Source organism: Enoplosus armatus, chromosome 1, assembly GCF_043641665.1.
Source record: "Enoplosus armatus isolate fEnoArm2 chromosome 1, fEnoArm2.hap1, whole genome shotgun sequence".
NCBI lineage: Eukaryota > Metazoa > Chordata > Actinopteri > Centrarchiformes > Enoplosidae > Enoplosus > Enoplosus armatus.
In genome coordinates, this window is record NC_092180.1 from 25,814,422 (window position 1) to 25,841,110 (window position 26,689).

The 26,689-nt window shown below is 42.5% G+C and overlaps 1 protein-coding gene across 1 annotated transcript in view; it reads right to left on the bottom strand.

Moving 5' to 3' along the window:
• Window positions 1-26,689, bottom strand: part of itfg1 (integrin alpha FG-GAP repeat containing 1) — a 127,398-nt gene that overhangs the window by 6,700 nt on the left and 94,009 nt on the right. The window contains exons 13-17 of the mRNA XM_070916967.1: window positions 25,733-25,776; window positions 23,411-23,489; window positions 6,652-6,776; window positions 1,358-1,440; window positions 389-506 (exon numbers count right to left, since the gene is read on the bottom strand). Of these exons, the coding sequence (XP_070773068.1) occupies window positions 389-506; window positions 1,358-1,440; window positions 6,652-6,776; window positions 23,411-23,489; window positions 25,733-25,776 (449 nt within the window). The remainder of the gene's footprint in view (window positions 1-388; window positions 507-1,357; window positions 1,441-6,651; window positions 6,777-23,410; window positions 23,490-25,732; window positions 25,777-26,689) is intronic.

The window sequence follows — 26,689 nt, forward strand, 5'->3', positions numbered from 1 at the left end:
GCGTATTTACGGCAGTAATGAACAGCAGATCTGCCATGCTGAAAGGACAGAAGCAGGCAATTACAGCTGAACGTCCTTCCAGGTTGTGGCCCGGAGGGAGGGAGAGAGAGAGAGAGAGAGAGAGAGAGAGAGAGAGAGAGAGAGAGAGAGAGAGAGAGAGAGAGAGGGAGAGAGAGAGAGAGAGGGAGAGAGAGAGAGAGAGTGTGTGTGTGTCTCTCTCAGTGGGAGGCTAGAGGACTACAGGACAGGGACAGTGAGACCCATCTGCTGCTGGTTGTGACCAATCTGCTCTCTCTCTTACGCGCACACACACACACACACACACACACACACACACACACTCTATAGCAGTAAATCACCACGAAGAGGCCAACGTGTGTGTCCTGACCTTCTCTTGCCAATGGAGGATGCCAATAATGACGAGGATGAAGACGCACACTCCGATCAGTGCGATGGCCGTCAGCAACACGCTGTTGCTAGGAGTCAGATACAACTTAGCGCTCCAACTAGAGAGAGAGAGAGAGAGAGAGAGAGAGAGGATGTGACAAAAAAAAGAAGACTTGCCATATGCTGTTTTATGTTTCATCATAGTTTTGTTTGACAGAAAAACAATGTAATTACCAAATGGTACACATTAGCAGAGATTGTGTCCTAATTAAGTTAAAATGAATTAATGAACATCCCTCTCACGTCCTTGTCACAGCTGAACAGAATGAAGCACTGCTCTGTTTCTGGTTTCCAAGAACTTTTCTGCGTTTGCAGCAATCCAAACACTTTGATGTATTAAATCTATCATCGCACAATCTGTTAGCTTAGCCTGTGTGTGAGAAGAACACAGAGGCACCTGGGTTGTTCTGGTTGGATCTCATTTCACTCGTGGTGCGTATGTAGGTGTGTGTCTGTGCTGGCATGTCTGGGAAGCCTGGCGAGTACACAAGTGTTATGTGGCTATATGGATGTGTGTGTGTGTGTGTGTGTGTGTGTGTTGAATAGCCATCTGGAGCTCCTCCTGGGGTTTGAGCTACATGTGAACAACGCCGTGATAACATGAGAACACATGCTGTGAGGTGAGAGAGTGTGTGTGTGTGTGTGTGTGTGTGTGTGTGTGTGTGTGTGTGTGTGTGTGTGTACAGAGTGCTTGCATGCTCACATCTGGGCATCATTTGGTAGAGACTGTCTGTATCAAACTGAGGTAACATTAACTTGAATGTGTCAGTAAGTGGCATCAGGTAAAGCGTTGAATGGTATTCACAGCGTCAATGGGTTCCCCAGGTAATTACAATGCGGTGAACGAGGAAAACAGGCAATTATGACAACCTATACTGTATTATATCCACGAGTACAAGTGTTTATGTACCTGCGGGGCTTATCGTGTGGGAAGGGGATGACGATGAGCTGAGAGTTGGGAATGATGGCAGTCCACTCCTGCTTCCTTATGTCCTGGCAAGACACAGAAAAACACATGATAATACATTATGGTAACAATATATGCAACACAGATTTCCATAGAGACACACACAGACGCACACTCATACAGAATATGTATGTTAAGTCCTCTGGGGCAGAATAATAAGGTCCCATGGTTTTGCTTAGATACTGCGGAGTGGCTATTTTAAGCTGTGCGTTTAAGACACAGACAACCTGCTACTTGAAATAAATTACTGTGACTGTGGGGAGCAACACAGATTTCCTAGCCGGTGTACGTCTGTGTGTGTATTTATTATGTGTGATTAAGTATTGCCGTGGCTGTGTGTGAGAGAGTTCAGCCATCCGCAGAACAATAATCTCGGTCTCTGCCTTGATAAAATATACATCGTCTGTTCTCATCCTGTAACGTAACTCAGCGTGGCAGCACTGAGGTCTGCTTTGAAGACAGGATTCATGGGAGAAGGCCGGAACCACAGCACACAAATAAAAAGTACACACAAACTCTAAGGTGACTAAGAGCACATTTTTTCAAACTGATTTTTGTCCCTGATGAGAATATTTAGGGACACGTGATCCAGGCGACTGTGTGATTTAATGTGGGCGGAGAATACAGTGAGCAAAAAAAAAAAGAATAGGAAGTGAAAGACAACAGATTCTGTGGCGAGATCACAACAGGTAGTGCAAACTGAAGATACATGTAAAAATGAAGATACACATTATTGTATGTTTTTTTTGTTTGTTTCCTCTCCTAGGTAGGCTTATTTACTACTTGCATGGGCAATGAACATACACTCATGTTGTCTTGCTCCTCACTTGTCTTCTCTGTCATGTTAATGTCACCCTGTATTATAAAACACAAACTTAAAACACAGTGATGACAGTGAGGAAGAGGATTATACTGGAGCAGTAGTTTGAGAAGTTGCTATTGACATATAGTTACTTCCACACTATCATTTTGAATGCCCTACACACCCACAGTTGACCCATGCAGGTATTTTCACTTATGTTGCCTGGTCAGACCTCTTCTCAAGACTGTGTGGGCGTGCACACACTGTGCTTGATTGACAGCTCCCTCAGTCTCCTGTTGTTGGCTTTGGATATAAGTGCTGCATAAATGCATTGCTTAACCTCCTGCTGATCACAATTAGTCGGCATGACTGAAAACACCCATGTGAGTGTGCAGGCCTTTGAATACAAGTGGTCCATGCAGCTGAAGATAGCATTAAAGGGGGCAAGAATCTGCCTGAGAGTTGAGGGAAATCTTCAAAGACAGCCGAAGTATTCTTTATCAATATATTGAACAATGCTTTATATTAAATGTTAGTTAATAGGTAATAAAGCCCTTGTAAGTCCGTATAAGATACTTATTAACATTATTATGGGTTAATAAGACTATATAAGTGTTAATAATAGCATCATAAACACGTTTATTGTTAGACAATTATAAGAACTTAAGATACTTAACCATTTGTAGACTGCTTAAGAACGTTTATAAGCCTTATGAATTTCTTACAATTGTTTATAATAACATTACAAACGTATTCATTAAACCTACACTATTGCACCTTTATTAAGCTGTTTTTGTTGCTTTATTAAGGTTAATGCATAATTCATTATGCACTTATTAACAGTTATCTATGCTTTTATAAAGGAGTTACAAGGGGCTTATTACCTATTAACTAACGCTTATTACAAGGACCTTTATATAAAGCCCGACCAAAATCACTAGGATGACACAGCTCAGAGGTGTACGATCACCCTCCACCACCCGAACACATTTGCATGCACCAAATCACCCCGTCACATAAATAGTTCTGGTATTCTCTTGCCCTTTGGGACGAATGTTTCTGGTGTATATCCTTTGTTTGCATCACATTCCTATTTCTTCTGTCCACTTATAGTTAAGAACTGTGAGACGATTGGGGCACTTGGGTGTGAAGTTGTGTTTATTAAGACACAGAGTGAAACTAAAATTCGCTTGCAGCTTGACAGCAGTTTGACTTTGCACAAGTTTCATTTTTAGTGGTTTGCCGCCTTAAGGCTCAACACTCAATGAAGACATCTGACATCAAACTGACAAAGATTGTATTTTACCTCAGCGTACAACAGTGCTTTGATTTCTGGAAAAGCTCAGCATCAGTTTCCGGTGGCTTTCTTTTTCGCCTCTTTCCAATTTTGCCTTGCGTCTTGATTTAGTCCCTGCTCAGGCACTCAAGGTTGTGCTCAGGCTCATTAGAGGTTAAGAGTTCACAGATATAAAAAATAGAGAGGGGGGGGGGGCATCAGATTAATGATTTAAAAGCTGTAATCATGCCTATCGCTGTGAGGAATGAATATTTCCAGTTCTACATTTGGCAGAATCTGGAAGTGCCACTGCTCTTTAATTGTGGCTCTCCGCTCTTCATCAATTGAGAGGGAACACATCTCGCAGCTATTTTGAATAAGCGTGCAACAACGGCACTGCTTTTTTACATAACGAGCACATTCTTGCTGCCAGCCATTGTCGCTTAGCTCTTGGAAAGCGCTGCCGTCAGTGCGGCAACCGGCGGGGGAGCAGAGCTGGAGACGAGTCAGCCTCCACTAGTGCTGCCTGGGAGCAGATCCGATCTGGCTGTTTGGAAGAGAAAAGTGTTCGCAAGTCTTCAGAGAGAAAGAGAGACACTCTGGTTCAAAGCCAGGGAAACTGGCACACTATGAGAGAGAGCGAGATGGCGGGTAAGGGAGACCGGGAGAGTGACAAGTAGGGGACTGATTAGTGAAGCAAACCACTTTGAGCAGCAAAGGGAATCCCCTGGGTGGAAGATAAGTGAACAGGAGGAGAGAGACTCAAAAAGAAAGACGGGGAGGGGGTGAATAAAAGAGAGGAGTGATTGGACAGAAGATGGAAGATATCCAAGTCGATTTTACAAAACCTCTCCTTCTGTGAAACAGCAGGCAGAAACTCTCATTGTGGAGGAGACTATTGTAAAGGGCACAGCAGGGGAGATAGGGAGAGAAAGGAAGCTGGACAGATATAAAGACAGAGAGAGAAAGAAAACAAAAATGAGACAAACAGAGTGATCCAAACCTGCCCACTGAGCAGGGTGGTGTAGCGGTCAGGATTCCTAAACCCTCTCCTCTTTCCTAAAGAGCTTTCCAAAGCTTTCTCCTCCTCATTACAGGTAGATTTGATGGAGTTACTCCATTCCCTGGTCCCTCTGGGTAAAAGAAAATCTACTCTGCATAATGGGCCGCATCTTTAGGCATTCATTAATTCACTTTGTAGAAGGAATGGGCGAGGAGGAGGAAAAATGGGAAGAAAAAAAAAAAAAGATCAAATTTCTTTGCTTAGGAAAAGGAGTGTGCGGAAAAGGGGACAACAGAGCAGCTTGTTTGAGATGTGTGTTCTTGGTGCACTACAGCCTCTGAGTCGCAGACCGAGCCATCTACAATTCTAATCAGCTGCTTGACGAAGATCTTGGTACCACACGGGAGGGGAAAAAAAAGGGCCCTGTCGTGCCTAATATTCAGCGTGACAAGCGCAACGTGAGAGGGAGAGAGAAAACAGAGATGGAGATGAATGCGGAGATAGTGGGAGCTGAACTGAGGAGCGCTGTCATTTGAAGTAGTAGAAATGTGGCTGACGAACACATTAAAAACATAAACCCAATAAATTATTTACTATATCAATGTAACGCTGGCTTGTAGTATGACAGGAGGCACACATGGGCTGCATCCACAGAGTCATTCATACATGCGCTGCTCTCAGGGCCGTTAAACAAAGATGTGTTTGAAGCTCAAAGTGCAGACGGGGGATATTTCTGTTCCAGCGGGGGAGCTCGCTGCACCTTTATCAATCCCACAGGCGACGCCATCAATCATTCCATCCATAATAAATCTGCCATAAAGCAACTTTCTGTTAGATAGTTCAACTCCCAGCCTCTCTTTAATCACTAGATGGGCCTCAGCATGCCGTCATATTTATCCTGCCAGAAATTGGACTTTTTTTAATGATGAGGACGGCAAAACATGCCTCTTCAAAAGGGACTGTTATCAAAACATTGTTTACAAAACCTGAGAAAATACTTAACTTATCCTTATTGAGCAGGATTTAGTTTATAGAAAGGAGTCTTATTGTGAGAATTCAAATATGTGAAACTGAAAATCCTCCAACAAAAACAAACAACTACTCGCCTGTGTTTAAGAGAATTAACAGGATCCATCAATACAAAAGAAAACCAAAGACTTCCAGGATTAAATTGGAGAGAATGAAGAACTGATTAGCATTGTGTAGGTCTTAATTGTTTTTTTGTGTTAAGCTAATACATCTTGATCAATCATTTCACAAACGAGTAAAAAGAAAAGAAAGGTTTCTGCCGTACTCTCGTCATTTGCAAACACTTTGAAGACCTAATCATTCTAAAATTGACATAAACACCAGTTATCACACATTTCGTTGCGTGAGCTGCTGCTTGAATAAGAAAAAAAAACAACCCCAACCAAGCATTAAATGTTTTTGCAAGATTAGGGAGACACTGCCGTTTGTGTTCAGCATTTCTAGTTTGATAACAAAATACGTGGAGGGAAATCCCTCTTCTGAATCCTCAAAAAATGCCCTCCAAACATGTGCCGCAATCCCCCGAAGAAATGCGTTGCATCCAGCCCATTACGGAAATAAAGCCAGAGATCTACGTGAAAAACACCTATTTTGTTCTCTGCTTATGACTTTAAAAGTGCTTGAATTGCACTTACCATGAGTTAGCCCATCATTTGATATTTTTCTTGGAAAGTTTTCTGGTTCTTAAAGCTGGAGTAGCATGTAGAGGGAGAGAGTCGCATCAACTCCGTTCTCCAACTAATTACCAAAAATCCCAGTTGTCTGTTCATTTTCATGTAAAAGTCCCGCACTCCAGCTTTAACATCATGATGTCTCTCACTCCCTTTTTTCCTAGACTTATTGCACAGACATTAAACGTCTCAGCCACGCTCATGCCATACACTGTTATATTCAGGGCAGGTTATGGTGCTCAGAAATGACTTAATTAGGCACAGGAGTGGTATAAAAGATGTTTTAAGGGGTTGTTTAGTACACCTACTTCCTTTTCTCTGTCTGCAATAGCTCTCACACACACCTCTATAAATGTATCTCCGTCTAATATTCTGTGAGACCGACAGCCTGTGGCTGTTCCTACAGGAGTGCTGTGAAGTGTTCAAGTAATAAGTAACCCTCTCATATTTCCTCACCGTCTCGCCAGGCTGCCGGGGAATGCCAACAAAAAGGTGGTCCAGGAAGTTGGCGCTGCGTCCGAGGCCCAGCACAGTGTAGGGCAGCTGGAGGGAGAAGTGGGCCGACTGGCTCAACTGACCGGCTGCAGGAAGGGAGGGAGAGAAAAGACCATTTTTAACGCCATAAAAAGCTGTTTATCTCAACACATTACCACATTGGGATAACTAATGAGCCTTATCTCAAAAGATATAGAGCCCCGCTGTTTTGTTTTTAAGACACGTTTTGGTCCTATTACTATTGGATAGATTGCCATGGATTGGTCCCCAGAGGATGAATCCTACTGACTTTGGGGATTCCCTTACTTTTCCTCCAGTCCCACCAGGAGGTTGACATTGTTGGTTTTTAGTGAAACATCTCGAAAACTACTCAATGGATTGCCATGACAAGAAATTTGTGGTGCCTAGAGGTTAAATCCTAATGAGCTTGGAGATTCCCTGACTTTTCCAGTAAGTCCACCGGCCGGATAGGTGAAAGTTTTCACCTATCCGATGACATATGGATCCGATGTATCCGATTAACTTTGACGTTTTTGTGGTTTTTAGTGAAATGTCTGTGGACTGCCGTGGAATTTGGTACACACATTCATGGTCCACTCACACTGAATCAGAATCAGAAATACTTTATTGATCCCCGGGGGGAAATTGTACAGTACCGGTGCTCCCATTCAAGATTAGAAAGTAGCATAGATTTAGAGCTAAAGTATGTACAAAATATAAAAATAAGAAATAGAAAATGAAAAAATAAAATGAAAATAAAAAGAAAAAGATAACAATAACCTAACACGCTAAAGAATGCTAAATGCTTATTAAGATGGTGAACACAGTAAACATTATAACTGCCACACATATTGTTAGCATTTAGCTCAAAGCACCACACAGTAGCTGCTCGTGTGGCTGTAGACTATAAGTCTTGTTTCGGAAGTATTAGGTAATACATTTGTATTTTGTATTGCATTTTGGCACACAGAGGATTTTCACACTTTTGAAGATGCATTTGTTTGCAAGGTCAGCATTTTCTTCTACTGCTGGCTGAGTGGTGCCAATACTTTTTCATGCTTTTGGCAAGTTACTCTTTTTTCTGACTTATTCTGCTCATTGCTTTCCCCTTGTTCTCAATAAATTGGCAAAAACTGCCCTGTCAGAGCCTCCTGTGCGTCACCCATGGTGGTCCACAAAGACGCAAAAGAAATGAAATTAAAGAAGGGTACAACCCAAATCAGTACTTAATTATACTCTCCGGTTTGACATAATGGGCACTGTATGAATGTTCATTTTAACCATATTTGCATATGTAGATTTTTTTAAATGTATCTTAGAATAAAAACATAGTTCAACTTATCTCTCTGTCTCATACATACAGTGTTTTGCTGCTCTTTTTGAACAAGGCAGCGCATAAGCCGTGCACATTTTCAATCATGACTTTCTGCTCAATACTACTGATTGAATTGTCCGTGGAACCTTTTAAGTTTTACGTAATGTAATAAGCTCTAACATAACCTATAACCTATCCTGACCATGACCAGATCAGTGATAAGACTGAAATGTAGCGAGTTAACATAATGAGAGGGATGAGGAAGCAACATACAACAGGAGCGGTCGAGCCAGAGGGACTGCAGCGTGAGACCTTGTGTTCTGACATGAAGAAGCATCATAAAAGATACAAATCAGAGGGAGACACCTGAGGCCAGTCCAACACCTCTCCCTGTCTCCTTGCACAACCTTTCTCCTCCTCTTCTTCCAGCCTGAAACCTCCCTCTCCTTACTTGCTATTCTCATCCAACCCTTAGTTTCTCGTTTCCTCCTCTCTGCTCCTCTCCCACGATACATCACTCCGATTTGGCCTTACTCATTTGCCCCCCCCCCCCCCCCCCCCCCCCTTTCAGCTGCTGTATCTCGCCCACGCCACCCAACTCTGCCAAGTGCAGCCGACATAAATCAACCTCTACGTGGTAAACAAAGAGAGGGAAGGAGAGAGAGAGAGAGAGAGAGAGGGATGGAAGGAAGGAGAGGGAGAGAGAAAGCCTCGAGGCAGCCAGTGATCAGAACTAATGTGGATGGACTGCGTATTGCAGGCCGAGAGGAGCACAACAGCTTTGCTTCTCTCTTTATTGTTTCTAATATATGCCTTGCCGTGGTTCAGTTAAAAAAAAAAAAAAAGATTTGCCTGGTTCATTTTTGGCCACCTCAGCTGAAGCTGGGTCAGGCCAGTCCAGCTCACTGCGGCTCAATATTTCCTCTTCGTTTATATTCTTTCATATTGCACAAATAAAGCTGACATTTTATCTTGGGAACATCTCATGTCGGGGTAAAAACTAACCAGCCAGCAGGGAGAAAGTGAGGAATACATTTAGGTAAAAATCAGCTGTGGCTATTGTATGGAGTAGTGCAATAAAAGCCCCCCCATGATGCTGTAATGTACATACTTTGGCTCCAGTCGGTCTGAACGCTGAATAGACCCATCGACTTTTGCCATCTTCTACCAAAGAAAGCTTTTCATCAGTCGTCTCTCTTTATCTCCCTAAATTTACCTTGCTTGCTATCGCTCTATGAATTCTATTTTCCTGGCTTTTTAGTGCTGGGTTGTGGTGTTGTGAAGAGGCAGCATAATTGCCTTAATCGCACACCGCAGATAGCGAAAGAGAGAGAGAGGGGGGGGCAGCAGAAATATTGGCTGTTTCCAGGAAGAGCTGGGCACAGTTTCGTGGACATTGACTTGTTCAGGGTAGTACAAAGCCCTGGCTTCTAACAGGCATTGAAGATGATTCCTGGTGTGTGACATTTACTAAGAGATGCATGTGTGTGTGTGTGTGTGTGTGTGTGTGTGTGTGTGTGTGAGCGAGTGTGTGTGTGTGTGTGAGAGCGAGTGTGTGTGTGGGTAGAAGAATTGTACCAGATCGGTAAAGTGGAAAGCTGTGTTCTTTTTGATAATAATCTAGTAAGTTACTGTTCAAAACAAAAGCAGTCATTGCAATCATATCTAATGCTAACTAATGTGACTGCTGTCCCAAATCTTCATGGTTTGGTTTCTCAAATGACCACACTAGTCAAAATCCAATAAGTCGTCTTTTACATTTTTGAAATATATTCCTTTTTTAACCCTGATTCTGGGTCAGAGCTATTAAATGACTATACAAATATATGAGATATATCTGTAATGTAGACGTCTAACCAACTTCCACATTTTGCCCACTGATTGATCAACTGAGATCATTCTTCACCTCAGCTACGATGTGCCCACGACCTGACTGAACTGATGACATCATCTGTGAGGTAAAATAACAGGGTGTGTATTAGCCTGTTGCTGTACCTCACTGATGATGTCACTCGCAATCTCACTAATCTGACTGCTGTCCAAAATCTTCATGGTTTGGTTTCTCAAATAAACACACTGTCAAAAGCCAGTTAATGGTCTTTTACACACAGTATGTTGTATTATGCTTTAGTTATTCTGTAGCAGTGGTTGTGCTATGCCTCCTGTACCGCTGAGTCTTGTTGGATTTTGCTTGGCTGTAAAGGACTTTTAATATCGTTTAGAAATGGGCAATATCCCAACAATAATAATGAATCCCCAACAATAATAGTACAACACATTCATGTACAATAAATGCCAGGAAGCATTCGTTTGGTGAATTGGAGGTCAAAAGACAGCAAAACCTGGCAGAATGTTTATAGATTAAATACAACATAAAAAAATTGAACAATTACAGGCACAGCACGCCCACCAAGTACAGGGACACTCATCCACCCGCTCAGTCTGTCTAAGTTATTGGAGCGCTCTGCTCAGGAACTACTCTTCAGGTTTTTGGAGGTTGTTCAGTTTGTCTACAACAGCTTGTTTCAGACAGACTGAGGGGCTGCAGAAAGAACCAGTAGAAGATACTTTTTTGAACTGTCAATCATGCAAAGCTACTCTAGTGGAATCCCAGAATAAAATATAGAGTTGAAATGAGCCTAATATGGGACCTTTAAATCTTGTTCCATAATATACTGTGCACACACCACTGCTGTGAGTCTGCAGGAAATGACTTAAGACAAAAGTCATATCCTGGACATCGACATGTTTAGCCTGACAATTTCATTACTGAAAACTCTTGAGATCAAAACTTATCATGGTGCTCCATACAAGTCCAACAAGTTTTTGTTATAAAGGCAGTATCATAACTAGGCCTTAAAGGACTTTAAATAGAACAAGCCTACATAAACCCTACTCATCATCAATCACACAATTAAATAAGGTCAAATACAATAATAATGTATGCAAAAACATGAAACAGAGCCAAAACAAGTCTATCTAATGTAGCTTGTCTACTTACTGCAACTGACCTCAGACCCACAGTACATGCAGAGAAACCATGAAGGAAAACCATGTAAGAAACTGTGAGCCAAGTCACTCTGGGATCCGCACCAGGACAGCTGAGCATGCAATAGGTACTGGGATTAAAAAAAAAAAGAATTCAAATGGAGAGTAACAAAAAGACAAGTAAGACATGATGCAGTGAGAAACTGGACTTGAAACTGGCTGATGTCCAGAGAAATTAGGGCAGCAAAGGATATGCATTACATCTCAGTGTAAACAACCAAAACTCAAGCCTTCTTGCCAGTCGTGTGGGAATAAAGTCTCAAAATGTGGGGTTAGGGTGAGGGGGAGGGGAACACAGCTACTGGATTTGACCATCTACACCTACTGGCCAACAGCCACCAGCATATGAGTACTTTAAGTTTCCAGTTTTAGTTTCGCTGCCTATAATGAGCAATGTCACCTACAATACTCCAAATCCCCTTCACCTACTCCTGTTTTTATTATGAACCATGAAGTGGCTTTTATAGTGATGCCATGTCTTCTTGTTGATATCCACCAATCAAATGCCAGACAAACTAACATGGCACTGACTGGCCCACAGAACAAAGAGCAGGAGTGTTACTTTGAAATGGATCCAGCAGGGGAAGCCGTTTTAAATCAGTCCACTGCCACTCGGTGCTTCGCACTGAGCCCAGGCCATCGGGCTGGACAGAACTGGATTTTTGAGGGGATTGGACCTTTAAGCCAGTCTTGGTTTGATGTTTTTGACAGACTGCTGCTCCCTGTCAGTGGGCAAGAGGTGGATGGCTTGCACTCGGCCACTCAGCAGGATGGAGTGGGTCAGAGTGTGTGTGTGTGTGTGTGTGTGTGTGTCTGATGGAGGATCAAGCAGGGTTACGTTGCAGGCAGGGAGCCTGGCTTAGCGTCTGCTAAGTGGTGTGTGTGTGTGGCTAGGAAATGTGGCCACGGCTGGAGCAAAGCCATTTCACAACATGGGGAGGCTGGCAAAGGGTATTATGCAGAGCGGTGTATTGGAGTGTCCGTGGGTGTGTGTGCGTGTGTGTGTTTTAGTGTGTTTTTGTCCTATCTCCCTATGGCAGAGCCAGTGGAGGCCTTGGCAGCGAATGCCACCCTGTACACATGACTGACAGCCTGCAATCCATCTCTTAGAAGACAAAGCGGATTCAAAGCAGCACAAGCAGCTGGCCTTGGTGTGAGTGTGTGTGTGTGTGTGTGTGTGTGTGTGTGTGTGTGGTCCCAAGTGTTCGTGTGTCTACATGTTCCCTTGTCCGTATTATTGGCTGGGCTTTGGAATGCTAACTCGTTGAATGTGATGCATACCGTGCCCACAAAAGTGTGTGTGTGTGTGTTTAGAACTTTGTGAAAATGAGAAGTGCACACAGACGTTCAAATGTTCACAAACACACACCTGAATGTAAATACACAGATTTGTAAAGGTTAATTTTGCTCTGAGAGACAGGGAAGAAAGAAAGAAAAATAAAATATACAGAACGAGGTAGAAGAAGGTGCTCTTCTCCATCTGAGCATTTCATTTATTTCTATCAAATCCCAAAACAGAGGTGTTTCTGTCCCTAAAGAATATTGCCCCACGTGCACCGATCTGCACAGACTCTGCTAGACAGAACTTCATCATTCACTTACCCATTCAAAACTTGGACGGGTGGAATACACAACAGATGACTTGACTTTGAAAGGTGCACTAGTAAGTAAGATATAGGTAAATATATAAAGATATAGACAAAAAAATACTTTTAATTACGGTTTTAATGCCAGTGAAAACAAACTATACAGACCTTAGTTTATATCTGAAATAAGAAGTTGAAATGTAACTAACTGTAGACCTACCAAGGTAATAGGTGAGGCCGGTTACTCATCTGACGCATCATGGAGTAAAAACATTTCTAAAGTACACTGTTCTAAGATATAATTATGCCTTAAAATGCTGTTTTTAACCACGTCTGGGATCACCATGTTAAATTTAAGACTTAATACTACATAGAATACTATTCAATACCTGTTCATGCAAACTACCAGCTAAACTATTATGGAAAACAAGTGGAAACAATATGGCCTATAATCTTCATTATTATATCACATTTTTTCAGCAGTTCCCGGCAGTATAAAACAATAATTCCTAATGATATTATTAATTAAATAAATATAACTCCTGGACCCAGAGAAGCTGCAGAAAATTGATGAATGTTTTAACCACTTAATAAGTATTAACTAATTTAAGGTCATTTCAACTTTGCTAAATCGACACTTGCCTATTATGAGACAATGAGCTTCCTAGCTACTGTAGCAGTAATGACAGTGTTTGCAATAGATCGAATGGTGCTGAAACTTCACAAAAAAGGATTGAACAGCCTCCCACACACACAATCCACTATCACAACAATCCCACTTTTAGTTTATGGGTGTAACGTGTCCTGACAGATTTTCTAACTAACATTACTGCCTACAGCAGGTAAGAGAAAATACTTAATACTGTGAATTAAATGTAAGAGGAAGCTCAATTTAATTCCTTTTTAAGACCTGCACATATCCTGGGGCCATAGATGAGACATAACAAGACAATAATAATACAAAGATTTTTTTCAGGGTCTGAAGGTCACCTGGATAGGCTCATTAGCCTCTACTCCATATTATCAATGTTAGTGATGTATAAAGTGGCTGAACATTGAAAAGATTTGCAGAATGTGTATTTCATTATGATACCACAACAGACTTGGAGGCAACAGAGGTTTCAGCAGTTGTGGTGCTTTTTGTGCAGAAAGAGAGGCTAAAGTAGTGCAGCATCTGTCATAAGCTATGGATATAGAATATTCTTTGTACTGTTCTGCATACTTTGTTTTAAATTATGTTCATCTTTGCAAAGCCACTTGTCAGTGCAGAGAAGGTCTGTGATCTGTGAGCTAGAAATACTAGCTGATAAAGTTTGCCTGATGTCTTTCACTCACACACTCATGTATGCTCGTCACTGAGTACCTGAGCTGACATTCTGGGTGGAAACTAATTCAGGACACTGCATACGCACATTAAATGGATTTAGGATAAATTCCATTTTACCGACAGTGCTTTGTAGTGCAAGTGTTCTTCATGCTTGGTGAAATTAGTTTTGATTGTCCTCACATCATTGTTCCTCATTTTTCTCTGGATTTTGGGATACAAACTCTCCCTCTGATATTGAAGAGGACAAACTTTACTTCCTCGTGGGCAAAATGAAAAAAAAAAAAAAAGTGAGAAACATTAGAGAGGGAAAGACAGACAGAGAGAGGACATGGATGCCTCTGAGGGAGCTACAACATGTTAATGTGTGTGTATGTGTCCATCTGCCGAGGTCTTATGACACATATCCTCATGAAAAACCTCGTCCTGTCTGGAGGTTTTACCACCTCTGGGCAGACATGCAGAGTGACAATGTGATGTCCAGCGTCACACTGACACGGGGTCAAGCGTGTGTGTGGACACAGAAGGAAATATGGATTTTGAGACAATAAAAAATATAACAAATCAAAAATAAATGACGAATCCAAACATAAAACATATGTAAAGCTCAACTGTTAAAATTCTGCAAATCCTTCTGTCGGACAATGAGAAATATGCTAATGCTAACATGATCCCACCAATTCATCAAGAAAGGGAATATGGTCATAATTGGCTTGCAGTGCAGGCACACACACACACACACACACACACACACACACACACTCTCACTCCCCAGGGTTTCAAAACTGAAAGAAAAATATGTTTTTAAAGAAATTCCTAGTGCCTGTCGCTATAGAAACCATTTGCTCCCCTGATGGCAATAAAAGGAGCAAATTGCAGAGACGGAGGGTGGAGCCATGAGGGATGGAAGTGTACACGCACACACACATACGCACACGGCCCACCTCGCCCGTAGAGCCCCCTTCAGCGCCCATACAATGGTGTCAAGATCTGGACATTGATTTGTGAGTAAAAATGTGTGGATGTGAGGGTGTGTGTGTGTGTGTGTGTGTGTGTGTGTGTGTGTGTGTGTGTGTGTGGTGATACACTGAAGGACCCGGAGGGCTTTATAGTTGTCCTTATCACCATCCAGCTTTGCACTGCCTCTCAAACATTACAGCACTGAAGCATGTTGACACCTGCACCCAGACGACGACCGAAATGACACCGTATGTGTGTGTGTTTGTGTGTGAGTGTGTGAGAGAACAGAACTAAAGCCAGCTATCATCACCGGGTTCACTACAAACTGAGCTCCTTCAAATGTTCTGTCCTTAGTCTACGAAGTGTCTATTTAGTGATGTCATACAACCAAACAAGTTTAAAAAGGTTGAAGAAATGATCTAAAGGAACATGAGCTCTTGCGTTTTATTAGAGAACATTTAGAGCATAATAAGGTGCACACTTGCTCACAAACGAGCATCACCTCGTCGTTTTCATACAAAATACAAGCATTCATAAATACTTCTAAGGCTCAGCCAAATGGAGTCAACAGTACTAACCAACAAAACAAGTACGTTTTCAATATGGTGGTCATTTGGAATGCAACATGGAGACTGCAAGAAGGACTAACTTTACGGTAAGCAAAAAAAAACAAAAAACTTCTCTGCAATCATTGGGTGTATTTGAAAATATTTGTACAGGCACAGGTACACTCATTGCACTGTAGTACAGCATAGCTTTGAGCTAAATGCTAATGCTAGCAGGGCAACATGCTCACAATGACAATGCTAATGTGCTGATGTTTAGGATGGAAAAATGTTCACCATGTTTGCCATCTTGTACACAAAGTACAGTGGAGGCTGACGTCATTAGTTTTGCAGGTCATAAACCAAATTATGTAGTACAAAGTATACAATTTTGCCTTGATGATGGCGCTAGAAGAAAAGTTGACCGAAGTTATACATTTCATGGCCTCTTTCAAAACTCTTCAACAAACAAACTGAGGAGAACAAATCCTACGACAAACTTAATGCTCACGTACATTTTAACATCTTTAGATTAGTTTTACTCCCTGTGATAAGGTACACATACAAGCATTTCATTCAGTTAAAACCCAAGGGTGTTTGGAGACTGACTGATCAACAGCCAGGCAGACAACAATGGTGACAAATTAAAAGTTAAACAGCCTCTTGACAGTTTATGGTATCTATAAACTGGCTGCAGAGGAGAGATTACAGGGTGAGAGGACAAAGACTTAAGAGACAGATGAAAGAGGAGGGCTGGAGGAGAGATGCAGAGGAGAAAAAAAAAAGATGAGGAAAGAAGCACGGAGGAGGGAGGTGAAGGAGTGAAAAACAGGGAAGAGAAAAAGCATGCTAAGCCTGATCAATAGTAATTTTCCATGTCTGCGTGGAGGGTTATCTCTCCACTCGTTTTTTTTCCTTCCACTCCAATATTTCCTTCTCCTCTGTTCTGATATCTTCCCCTCTCATCTCCTACCTTTCTTTTGTTCCACCCTCATTTTCACTCCTCTCTTTTTCTTCCTCTAGCTCTACTCTCTGCTCTGTCCTCTGCACCCTCTCATTTTCTCCCCTTCCAATCATTTTCATTTCTCTCATCTACCTACTTTCCTACCTTGCTCTCATATTTTCTCCCTGTGTGTTCCAAGCCTGTCGTCCACATGCTGCGCTATAAAATGGTTTGAGAATAGGGTAACACTCACTGTTGACCTGACGAGGTCTCTGAGAACGGGGCTATACTGTGGCAATAGATCAGTATAACGTCAAGGGCAATAGGCTGGCTTTTACGACACTCTGGCATCAGCATGACGTAGCAAAAAGCAACATGAATGGCTTTGAGTGAAGATCCAGGTCAACACACACACACACACACACACACACACACACACTTCTCCATTTGAATTTAGCATGTTGTTTTGGATCTCCTAAATGTCTAAAAGGTTAAGATAAATATGTTTGTGAATGAGTTGCTTCAGGTGAACATGTTTTTTTTTTAAAGGGTGTGCACAATGTACAATGAGTGTGCGCGCTGTGTGTGTGTGTGTGTGTGTGTGTGAGCGAGCCGTTGCTAATCCCCTGAGCTCATTAGCCTAATTGGACAGTCTGCAGAGAGCTCCACATTGATCTGGGCCTGTTATGATTCTCCTCCCTATGAGCACTCACTCTTTTCTCTGTCCGCCCTCTTCCTGTCACTTCTCTCTCAAACTTCCTCCCTCTCTTCCTCTCTCCTCTGTTCCCTTCCTGTGCATAATAATCTTTGGCACCGTAGACACACTCGTCCCATCTGGACACAGCTAACTACTCCGGAGTGTGTTAGCATTACAATGTTATTCGTTCTATTTCAATTTGCGGCGCACTAACTGGGTTCAAAGAAGCTAATGTAATGAGGGGGCTGTTGGCAATGACAATAGCTGGATTTCCATCCAAGTATATTATGGTATATTGGAGAGATGATGTATGGAATTAAAAAAACTCAAAGGAAGTTGTGTATTTTGACAAACCACAATTAATTTCAAAAGACTTTTTAGAAATTCTGTCAGTGAGTGTAAGCACTGTTTTATCTCACTGCACAGCAACTGATAAATGTATGTGGGGCTTTCAATACTAAGTTTTTTATGAAATAACTGTCCTCCACAACTTCCCAGAAAAGCTGTGCATACTGTGATGTACTAATGGCATTAGCCAGTAATTCAGAACATCAACAAATACCTTTGTTTGTCTTCTGGTAGCCTAAATGGCCGTACCTGTTGGTTGGGGTCCAAGCAGCTGATGCAACTTATAACCACAGACAGAGTTGAGAGCATCACAGAACAGAAAATATCTTTGTCTGGTGGACAAATTTAGCCTGGCATCGTCAGATCGATTTGCAAACGCAAATGAGTCTGGAACCTCTCAGTTTATTTTAGATTTCAAAGGGACGTTATCAACGGGCGCAGACCAAAATGCCTCTGGACGGTACAACCAATCACAAACATGTAACATAGCGGTAGCCTGCTAGGCTAGGTAGCTAGTTCCGACATGATTTAGGAGGCAACACTTACCATTTGTACGAAACGTGAACTACCGTCCAGCTGGTTTAATACTGACACAACAGCTGATTCAGAACGTTCCGCATCAGCAGCAGCCATCTTGGTTATTTATGAAAACGCCTCAATGGCTCTTCTCTGTCAGTCATCATATCAAACCCGCCCCATATTAGATGTTGTGATTGGCCCGACCTGGGTCAGGTCTGATGGGAACGGGAGGGGGACCAGACAAATCTGCCAAAGCAAATAAAACATGAGCTCGCAGATTTGTCTGGTTCCCAGGCTAGGACAAATTGTAAATGCATAATGAAATTGGTGACATTTGCATGATGTCTTGTTGAGCTGAAGAACTTTCCCAAGTGAGACTACTTGTTTAAAGATAAAGAATTATATAACATTTAGACGATCTTTTGATGCCTTTAAAGCCCCACGGAACTGAAAAATCAGACAGTAGGTCGCAAAACAAGTCTTCAATATATTCTTAAATAATGCAAGACAGTCAAGTTCAGTGGCCTCTTTTGTCTTTTTGTTTGTTGACTATAATCTTAATATGGCTGCAGGAAGTTATATGTGACACTATCCCCCAGTCGTCTAAAGACAAACTTGGGTGAAACACAGTGCAGTGTTTTTCCTTCTCAGCGCCTCTGAGAGTCCAGGGAGAGAGAGAGGAAGTGAGAGAGGAATAAAAAGGTTGTTAATGAATCACTTCAACTATTCATCTCCACCACCCCACCTGTCTCTCCCTCTCTCCACCCCCCCCCTCCCTCCCCCCTCCCCTGTCTCAGCAGGAGTTAGTTGATAATGAGGTGTGGTGTTGTCAGAATCACAGCCAATGCTCATCCATCCAACCTGCTTAGTAAGGGGCATGGCACACCACTGTCTGGTACGTACTCGTACTCGTACACACACACACACACACACACGCACACACACACAAGGTCATAAAGAGACAAATGTCAGGGTATGCATGCACTCGTGCACACATGCTGCCACACACGCAGTACACATATGGACTCAGAGTACACACAGACTGAAGCTTAGGAAACTACACACACTGTATGAATGCCCTACACACACACACACACACACACACACACACACAAAAAAGGGTAAGAGAGAAACCTTGTCAGTGTTGCTGTTGACCTTTATTTGTCAGATAAGAGGGTGGCATTATCACTGTAATATATAGTGTGTATATATACAGTAAGTGTGTCTGTATATGTGTGTGTGTGTTAGCAGTGTCTCTCTCAGATATTTTACCAGACTAAGATTACTCTACTTATGTTCCTCTCTTCATCCAAACTATCTCTTTCTCTTGTTCTTTTCATCCTACCAGCTTCTCATCTCTTCTGACCCACTTCCCTCCTATTTTTCCCATTCATATCTCTCTCTCTCTTTCACTTTTTTTCTGTCCATCCTACATCACTCAATCCCTCCCCTTTCTCTCCTACCCTTCCTTCTTCCTTTTTTTTCCTTCTCTACAGTAACTCCATTCATACACCTTCTCGGCCCCTGTCTCTGTCTCTCAGCATATTATAATCTCTCCTTTCCTCTCTCTCTCTCTCTCTTCATGAGGGTGAAGGGTAAGTGAAGATCGTTGGGCCCCAGTGGAGAGGCCCAGACATCGTGGGTGTGTGTGTGTTTGCGTGCGCCCCATCATTGCTCATCTCTGGCAGCATCGCTGGCTGTTCCCCGAGCTACAAGCTACAGAATAAATACACTTTAAATCACCACACACACACACACACACACACACACACACACACACACACACACACACACACACACACACACACACACACACACACACACACACACACACACGCACCCACAAAAGCAGCCTGCTCCCTGGCAGCACTTTGCTGCTGTTAAATGAGGGGTCTGGGGAGTTGTGCGGGCAAAGCCTTTGGCTACTCCCGCTCTCCTCCTCTCTCCTGTCAAACACACACTGGAAAAACATGCTGAAGTTATGACGGGCAGACTGTAATACACCAGGATACTCTACTGTTTAATAAATGGGATTCTGCTTTACATCCCAAACCAGGAACATAAAGGTACACTCTGGGGATCCGGAGACTTTTTTCCAGAAAGAGATGTACTGGCGGAGTGGACAAAATGTCACGACCACCACCTGCTCTTCACATGAACTAGATGGACCGACTGGATCCAGGAGAAAAACAGGATGCCTTTATTAAAAGCTTTTGTGTGTGTGGACTTTTTGAGTTACAAGAAACATGGATGACACGTTACAAAGTTTCCTGGGGACAATGGGAAAAGGGGCTTCACAGTTAAATGGTATGAGTCTTCATACCTGCTTCATATCACCTGCCTGGGAAGGATTTTCCTATTTTTGTGTCAAAAACTGGTTTTGCTAATCGCTAATAATTTGGTTTTCCAGAGTTCCACATCCACTTTTAATGAAACAGTCCGTTTGGGGTTTATTAACATAGCTGTAAGATGAATTTTGATTAACTATACTGATTGTCTGTCTGTATTGTTGCCCATCACGTCACATACCATATGTATAGATCATATCTAACAGAATACAAAACAGATTTAGATGCTGAATTGGAAAAGGTAAATGCTGAATATCATTTGTTTTCCAGATGTGACATCACCCGGAGAGCAGAGAGGCTTGTTCAAAGGATGCCAGGCCAATGCGTCAAAAAGGTAGTGACACCTCTAACTGCAAAATCTGCTCAAGTCTAGACAAATCATCTGTCTTCCATAACACACCATATTCACTTCCACCTATACTATATAGGTCTATATCTGGGGGGAACGGAAACAAATAGCGAACACAACACTGACATATCACCTTTGAGTTGATATGGTATGATATAACTTGTTAGCAAACAGCTGCTTATTTCCACATCCAGCAGTTACGGAACATTATCATTCACATATCACTCTGTTTTAGCTCCGTTTTTTATTTCTGCCGACAATTCAATCATCAGTACAAGCGACGCCTTTCACATTGTTTTCACATTTCACAACTTTGTGGCAACAGTTTGGGGAAGGCCTTTTCCTGTTTCAATATGATAATGCCCCCATGCAAGGTCCATAAAGAAATGGTTCTCTCAACACCTCTGGGATGAACTGGAACACCGACTGCAAACTGGCCAACTTCACTAATGCTCATGTGGCGGAATGGCAGAAAATCCCAGCGCAGTGCAGGCTGCACATTAATATCCATGGTTTTGCAATGAGGTAACTGTTATGTTCAGGTGCCCACATACTTTTGGCCATGTAGGACGGCAAAGCCTTTAGGGGATCAGAAGCAGTAGAGGAAGTGGAAACTATTTCCCTACATAAATAACTGCCGATGTTTCAGGAATTTTTTCAGTTCAGACTGAAAATCAAAAACATTACTGGATCTTTTTCAGCGTCTTTTAAAACCGTCAGTGGGATTCTCTATCACTCTCCATCATCTCTGCAGTGGGCGTGCGTGCAGGTGGCGATAGCCCTCCCCCTTTCCTCCCGCTCTCCCTCCCTCTCCACTGTTTTTCTCTATGCCCATTTAACTGCATATTTCAAACCAGCGGAGTGTGTGGAGAGAGAATGAATGTAGAGAATGTATGAGTTTCGTCACGCTTTAAGACAACTAAAAACGGGACTGCTAGTGTTAATATTTTGTCCACTCAGCGTTTTGGGACAGAGAGCACCTAATTGAAAAGTCTGCAGCCATTGAAAAAGCCAGGAGCTTATAGTTGTCTAACAGTGGTGAAATAATAATGATGTTAGACTGTGATCTGTCTACTCATTCTTTAAATATGTATATACTCCAACTGTGCCAACAGATAAATGAAACAATGAAATCTGACAAAGTGGGATTATGCTGCACACAGGAACTCACACACACGGACTATATATATCCCTGACCCAAGGCTGTCAGTGCATCTTGTCCTCATCCAGCTCTGTGTCCTTCCCACAATGTAACATCAACTAGGTTAACTGCAGCTAATACGGCACGGCGCTGCTGTCCTCAGCGTCTCGTCTTATCTTTCTATGCATCTGTCTCTCTCAACCTGCGTATCTTTCTATCCGTATTAGTCTGAAGTAGTAGGATGGGGTGGTGTTCATCAGCCCGAGGACTGCAGAAATGTCTCATCCTATGGAGACCAGTGATCCTACAGGTTACAACCCAACAATCAATAAAGCTGGACTCACAGGGTTTACCCCTGACATTAAGGAAATACTTAAATCTTCTACCGACAGCGTGGTACCTTGTGTATTCCTAAAAGTACAGAACACAGCCAGATGTTGACAGGATTGGATAACAATAACAGAAGGGAGTAGCCCTTTGAGAATACATGAAGTGGAGCTGTTTGACATTGAAAATTCTTCATAAAAAACACCGCAAGTCAATGAGCAACAGAAATTCCCTTCCAGGGATCTTGATCATTGTGTCCTAACTAGTCCCATGCATAATAATAATAATAATAATAATAATCCCTTATGAACAAATACCAAGAAGACGGCACGTGATTCACCGCCAATTGTAACGAAGGAACAAACGAAAGATGTTTACCTTGGACTTAAATGAGATGAAAAGGACGCTATAGCTTGTTGAGCGATGCTTCGCTGTGGAAGAAACTTCAGAGGAAAAAAAGGGCCTCCAGTGTTTTGCAAGCTTTCACAGTATTTCTGTATTTCAGGTCTGCGATAGCCTTGCAGAAAGTATGAGAAAATTGTATCCCATAGACAGTGCCACTGCAGTAACTCCAGGCTTACTATTTGATTGATAGTGCTGGTAAACGTGGATTCCTCTTTTCAAACTGAACCCTGACAAGCAATAGTTGAATGTTAATATTCCTGCAACAGCAATTTTGGATATGTTACAGCATTTCACAAGATACAAATGTGAGTGAGACCTGCGTTTCGAGGAAAAACAAAGTAATTCAGAACGTAACAAGCCCTATATTCACTTTAAAATCCAGATGGAGTGAATGTGAATAAGCACACACTTCAGAAGCATCACGGAGCGAGCATTACAGCCTTATCAAGCGGATTTATTCTCCCTTCAGTTACAGCAGTCTTTGGAGGGACCTTCTTTTTGCTTTTCCTTTAGCTGCCCTTTCTGCTTCAGCCTTTGTCTTTGAGGCATAGAGCCTATTTTCTCATTTATAAAAAAAAAAAGAAAGCTTGAAAATAAAATCAATATGTCCCTCTTCTTCTCATTCTCTGTTTTCTTAAAATCCTCCAGAACAAACCCTGTGGTGTTCAGCCAGACTAAGGACAGCTGTCATTGTTAGGAGGTTAAGTTATTAATAAACCTGACATGGCTGTATAAAAGCTCAGGCAGTGACATTTAGAGAAAAAGAAATGCCTCTCTGGCTATTCTCCGCCTGAGGTGCGTAGTTTAGCTTAAGGAGTGAAAGCTACCATGGAAAGAAATAATAAAAAAAAAAGGACATTCTTACCGGAGGCGTTTTTCAGGTAGCCGTTGGAGTCCACTGTGGTATACATGACATAGGGCCCTGGCTGGTTCACACCAAAAGGCTGCAAAAACACACACATGCAAAAAAACTGACACATTTTGACATTTTGCAAGTATCTTTTCACATCAGCTGTCTGATGCGAGGGCAGAAGAGGACAGGGAGAAACAAGCAGGGAGGGGTGAAAGAGAGAAAGACAGACAGACAGGCATGTTTGTAACCACAGTGACCTTGAGCAGTTTTGTAGTTTTATTTTCACTAGGTGACATGGCAAATGTCTGACATAGCTGGCTTGAATCTGACTGAGCATAAACGAGTGTGACGGCTGCGTGTTTATGTGGCTGTGTGTGGGCGGATACAGAGGGGGTTGTCTTATCTCTTCATTATGAAAGGATGACAGCTAATGAAGAGATCTGGCGAGCCGTCCTTCGCTTTACATCAGCTAATCGTGAGCAAACACACACACACACACACACACACGCGCGCGCGCACACACGCACGCACGCACGCACACACACACACACACACACACACACACACACACACGCACACACACACACACACACACACACACACAGCCAGAGAGACCGGGCCCCCTCTGCTGTGACACTCAGCGATCGGGTGAGAGAGGAATAGAAATGAGGTCAGAAAAGGAAACAGAGAGACACTCGAGAGCCACAGAGGAGCAGATTAGTGGGCTCAAAGAAAGACAGACAGAGGAAGAGAGGTGTGACTAAGAAGAAGAGGAGCGGGAGAGTGAAATGAAAAGATAGAGGGGGTGATGGATGGGAGCGGAGAGGAGTAGAAACAGCCGCGAGCTCCACTCGTCTACTGCATTCATCATACCTTTCAGTTAGACAACAAGCGGGTGGAAGAGTAGACAGACAGGAAACCTAAACAACTCTAATACCAGCAGCCTCCTGTTGATGTCAAAGCTAATGTGTTTTGCAAAGGGCTTTCCACTGGTGAAAGGTTGTATAAGGAGTGATGCTTGGCCGCTGTGTTTCTGTCAGATTTCTCTGTCCACCTACACATGATCGCCAGACATGAGCTCTTTAGGACAAATAAAAGGAGCTACCTGCTCCATAAATTGATGGCTGCATTTAACGCCAACAGTGTATTATAGTTTAAGAGCTCATGGTATGTTTGACGCAGTGGCGCTGGCCATGTGTCTATCTGTATCTGTAAGCTGTTTTCAGTCTGAACAGCGTTGTAATTGCTTTGTCTGATCAGGATTTCAATAGCCGGTAACAAGCTGATTTGATATTAGATTCGATGTCTTCTGAAAGGAGTTACATAAAAGGTCATCTTTTGTTGTTACCTCTGTTTATGTGTATTTCCTGTATTTGGCTTTGTACACTGTGGTATCTGCATCTATTAAGAATGTTTTCATGACCAATCTTTTGTTATTGAAACACATTCTAGAGCCACAAATGGAGCTTGAGGCCGAGCAGGGACCACTGTGAAAGCCCGAACCTAACCTCGCAGAAGCTTGTACGTATCAAAGTGATAAAACACCGTCTGGCCTCGTCACACCAACGCAGACATGAAGCCTTGACATACGTCGTAAACCAGAATGTGGGCAGAGGGTAAACTATGAACGGCTAGCTGTTAATATAAAATGATCAGTACAAAGCCAGTCCCTGCACAAGCAACAAGCTCCAAAATACATTTACCAAGGACAGGAGATGGAAAACACAGACATCTGGCATCTATTTGCCCTTGTATGAAAAAAATATTACACTGGTATTTCACTGGAAAATACACAAGGAAGAACCTGACATATAGCACAGTAAGCATGGGCTACTGACTTATTTTGAACGTCTGTTCTTGTCTCCATTAAGAAAAAAAGAACGAACAGGTGGAAATCTATTTTATTGCATAAAAACAAACCCAATTCTTTTTTGTGCTTTCCATTCTTTTGTACATTTTTTCAGGCTGCACTAAAAGATTGGCACTTTACATATAAAGAGGAGCTTATACTACCCTAGAGCTCCAAAACACATCACCCATTCAAATCCCCTTCCCTAATTTCCTGAATATAAAGTTGATCCTCCCCATAGACATGAAGTTCGGCCAGCAGTGGGGATATTGCAGCCTATCTCTCTCTCTCTCTCTCTCTCTCTTCCTCCTGAAAAATTGCTGAGCACAGACTCTGGAGGAAGATAAAGATGTATGCATGGAAAGATAAGTGCAATGAGTGCAGACAGCACACCCAGACAGACACACCTGGTTAGTGGTCAGACAGATAAGAAACATGTTCATGCTGTCATTAGAGAAGTGGATCAACAAAGGCAGATTCCTTACCTTGACATCTTCTGGACAGTCATTGGAGCAGAGGCCGCTGAGCACTGAGGAAGGCAGAGATGGCAGCGTTAGACATGTTGCTCAGCGTGTGTTATGTGTCCAACACAATAACACACTGTGCTGTGGTGTCGTCTGTGATGGTGCTTTTGCTGTGCCTTAAGGGCCCCTGTATCAACATGCATCAGACATCAAGCGGGTCAAACTCGCACAGAGAAATGTACTTTTCTTACGCGATGGCTCAAGTGCCGCCGTGGCTGACGGCCACAACAAAAACAGAAAATTTGTTCCTCACATTCACATTACATTTCATACAATTTAATCACCTTTTCTGGGTGTTGGTGAATGTCGACAAGCCAGACAAGCAAAGAAGGGGTGGAGGGAGGGTTATAAATAAGTTGCTGGCAATGAGAAACATACAAAATAAATGTGCAAACTATTAGCGCCACATGTGCGTGTGTACGTACATGCTATGAGAGCATTTCACTTATTTGTGTGTACAAGTGGAGCGAGGACAAAATGTGCTGAATTGCTAATCAGTCATTAGAGAAGTGACTTTATTAGCATACTAATAAGGTCCTGGGTCTAGGTTGCCTTGATTTGCCTGATGCAATCACGTTGAAGCCCAATACTCTGTTAATAAGGTCTGCTCCCGGTGTTACACTAAACTCAATGCACCTATTCAAAGGGAACTTCACAGTGCCCCTGGCTAAAGACAGAGTGTGTGGATGAAGACTCTGTATTGGATTGTTCATCACTAACTCGCCACAAACATGTTAACATTTACTGCACAAATAGCCTCAATAACCAGTCTGAACAAAAGTAAGCACTACAATTGTTTTATTACAGTTATGTGAAGGCCCTTTAAAATGGGTTGCTGTACACCAACGTGGAACAATGGCAGGTGACAGGTGACCTCGAATGCAGAAGACACTCTGATATTCATTATGAACTGTGGAA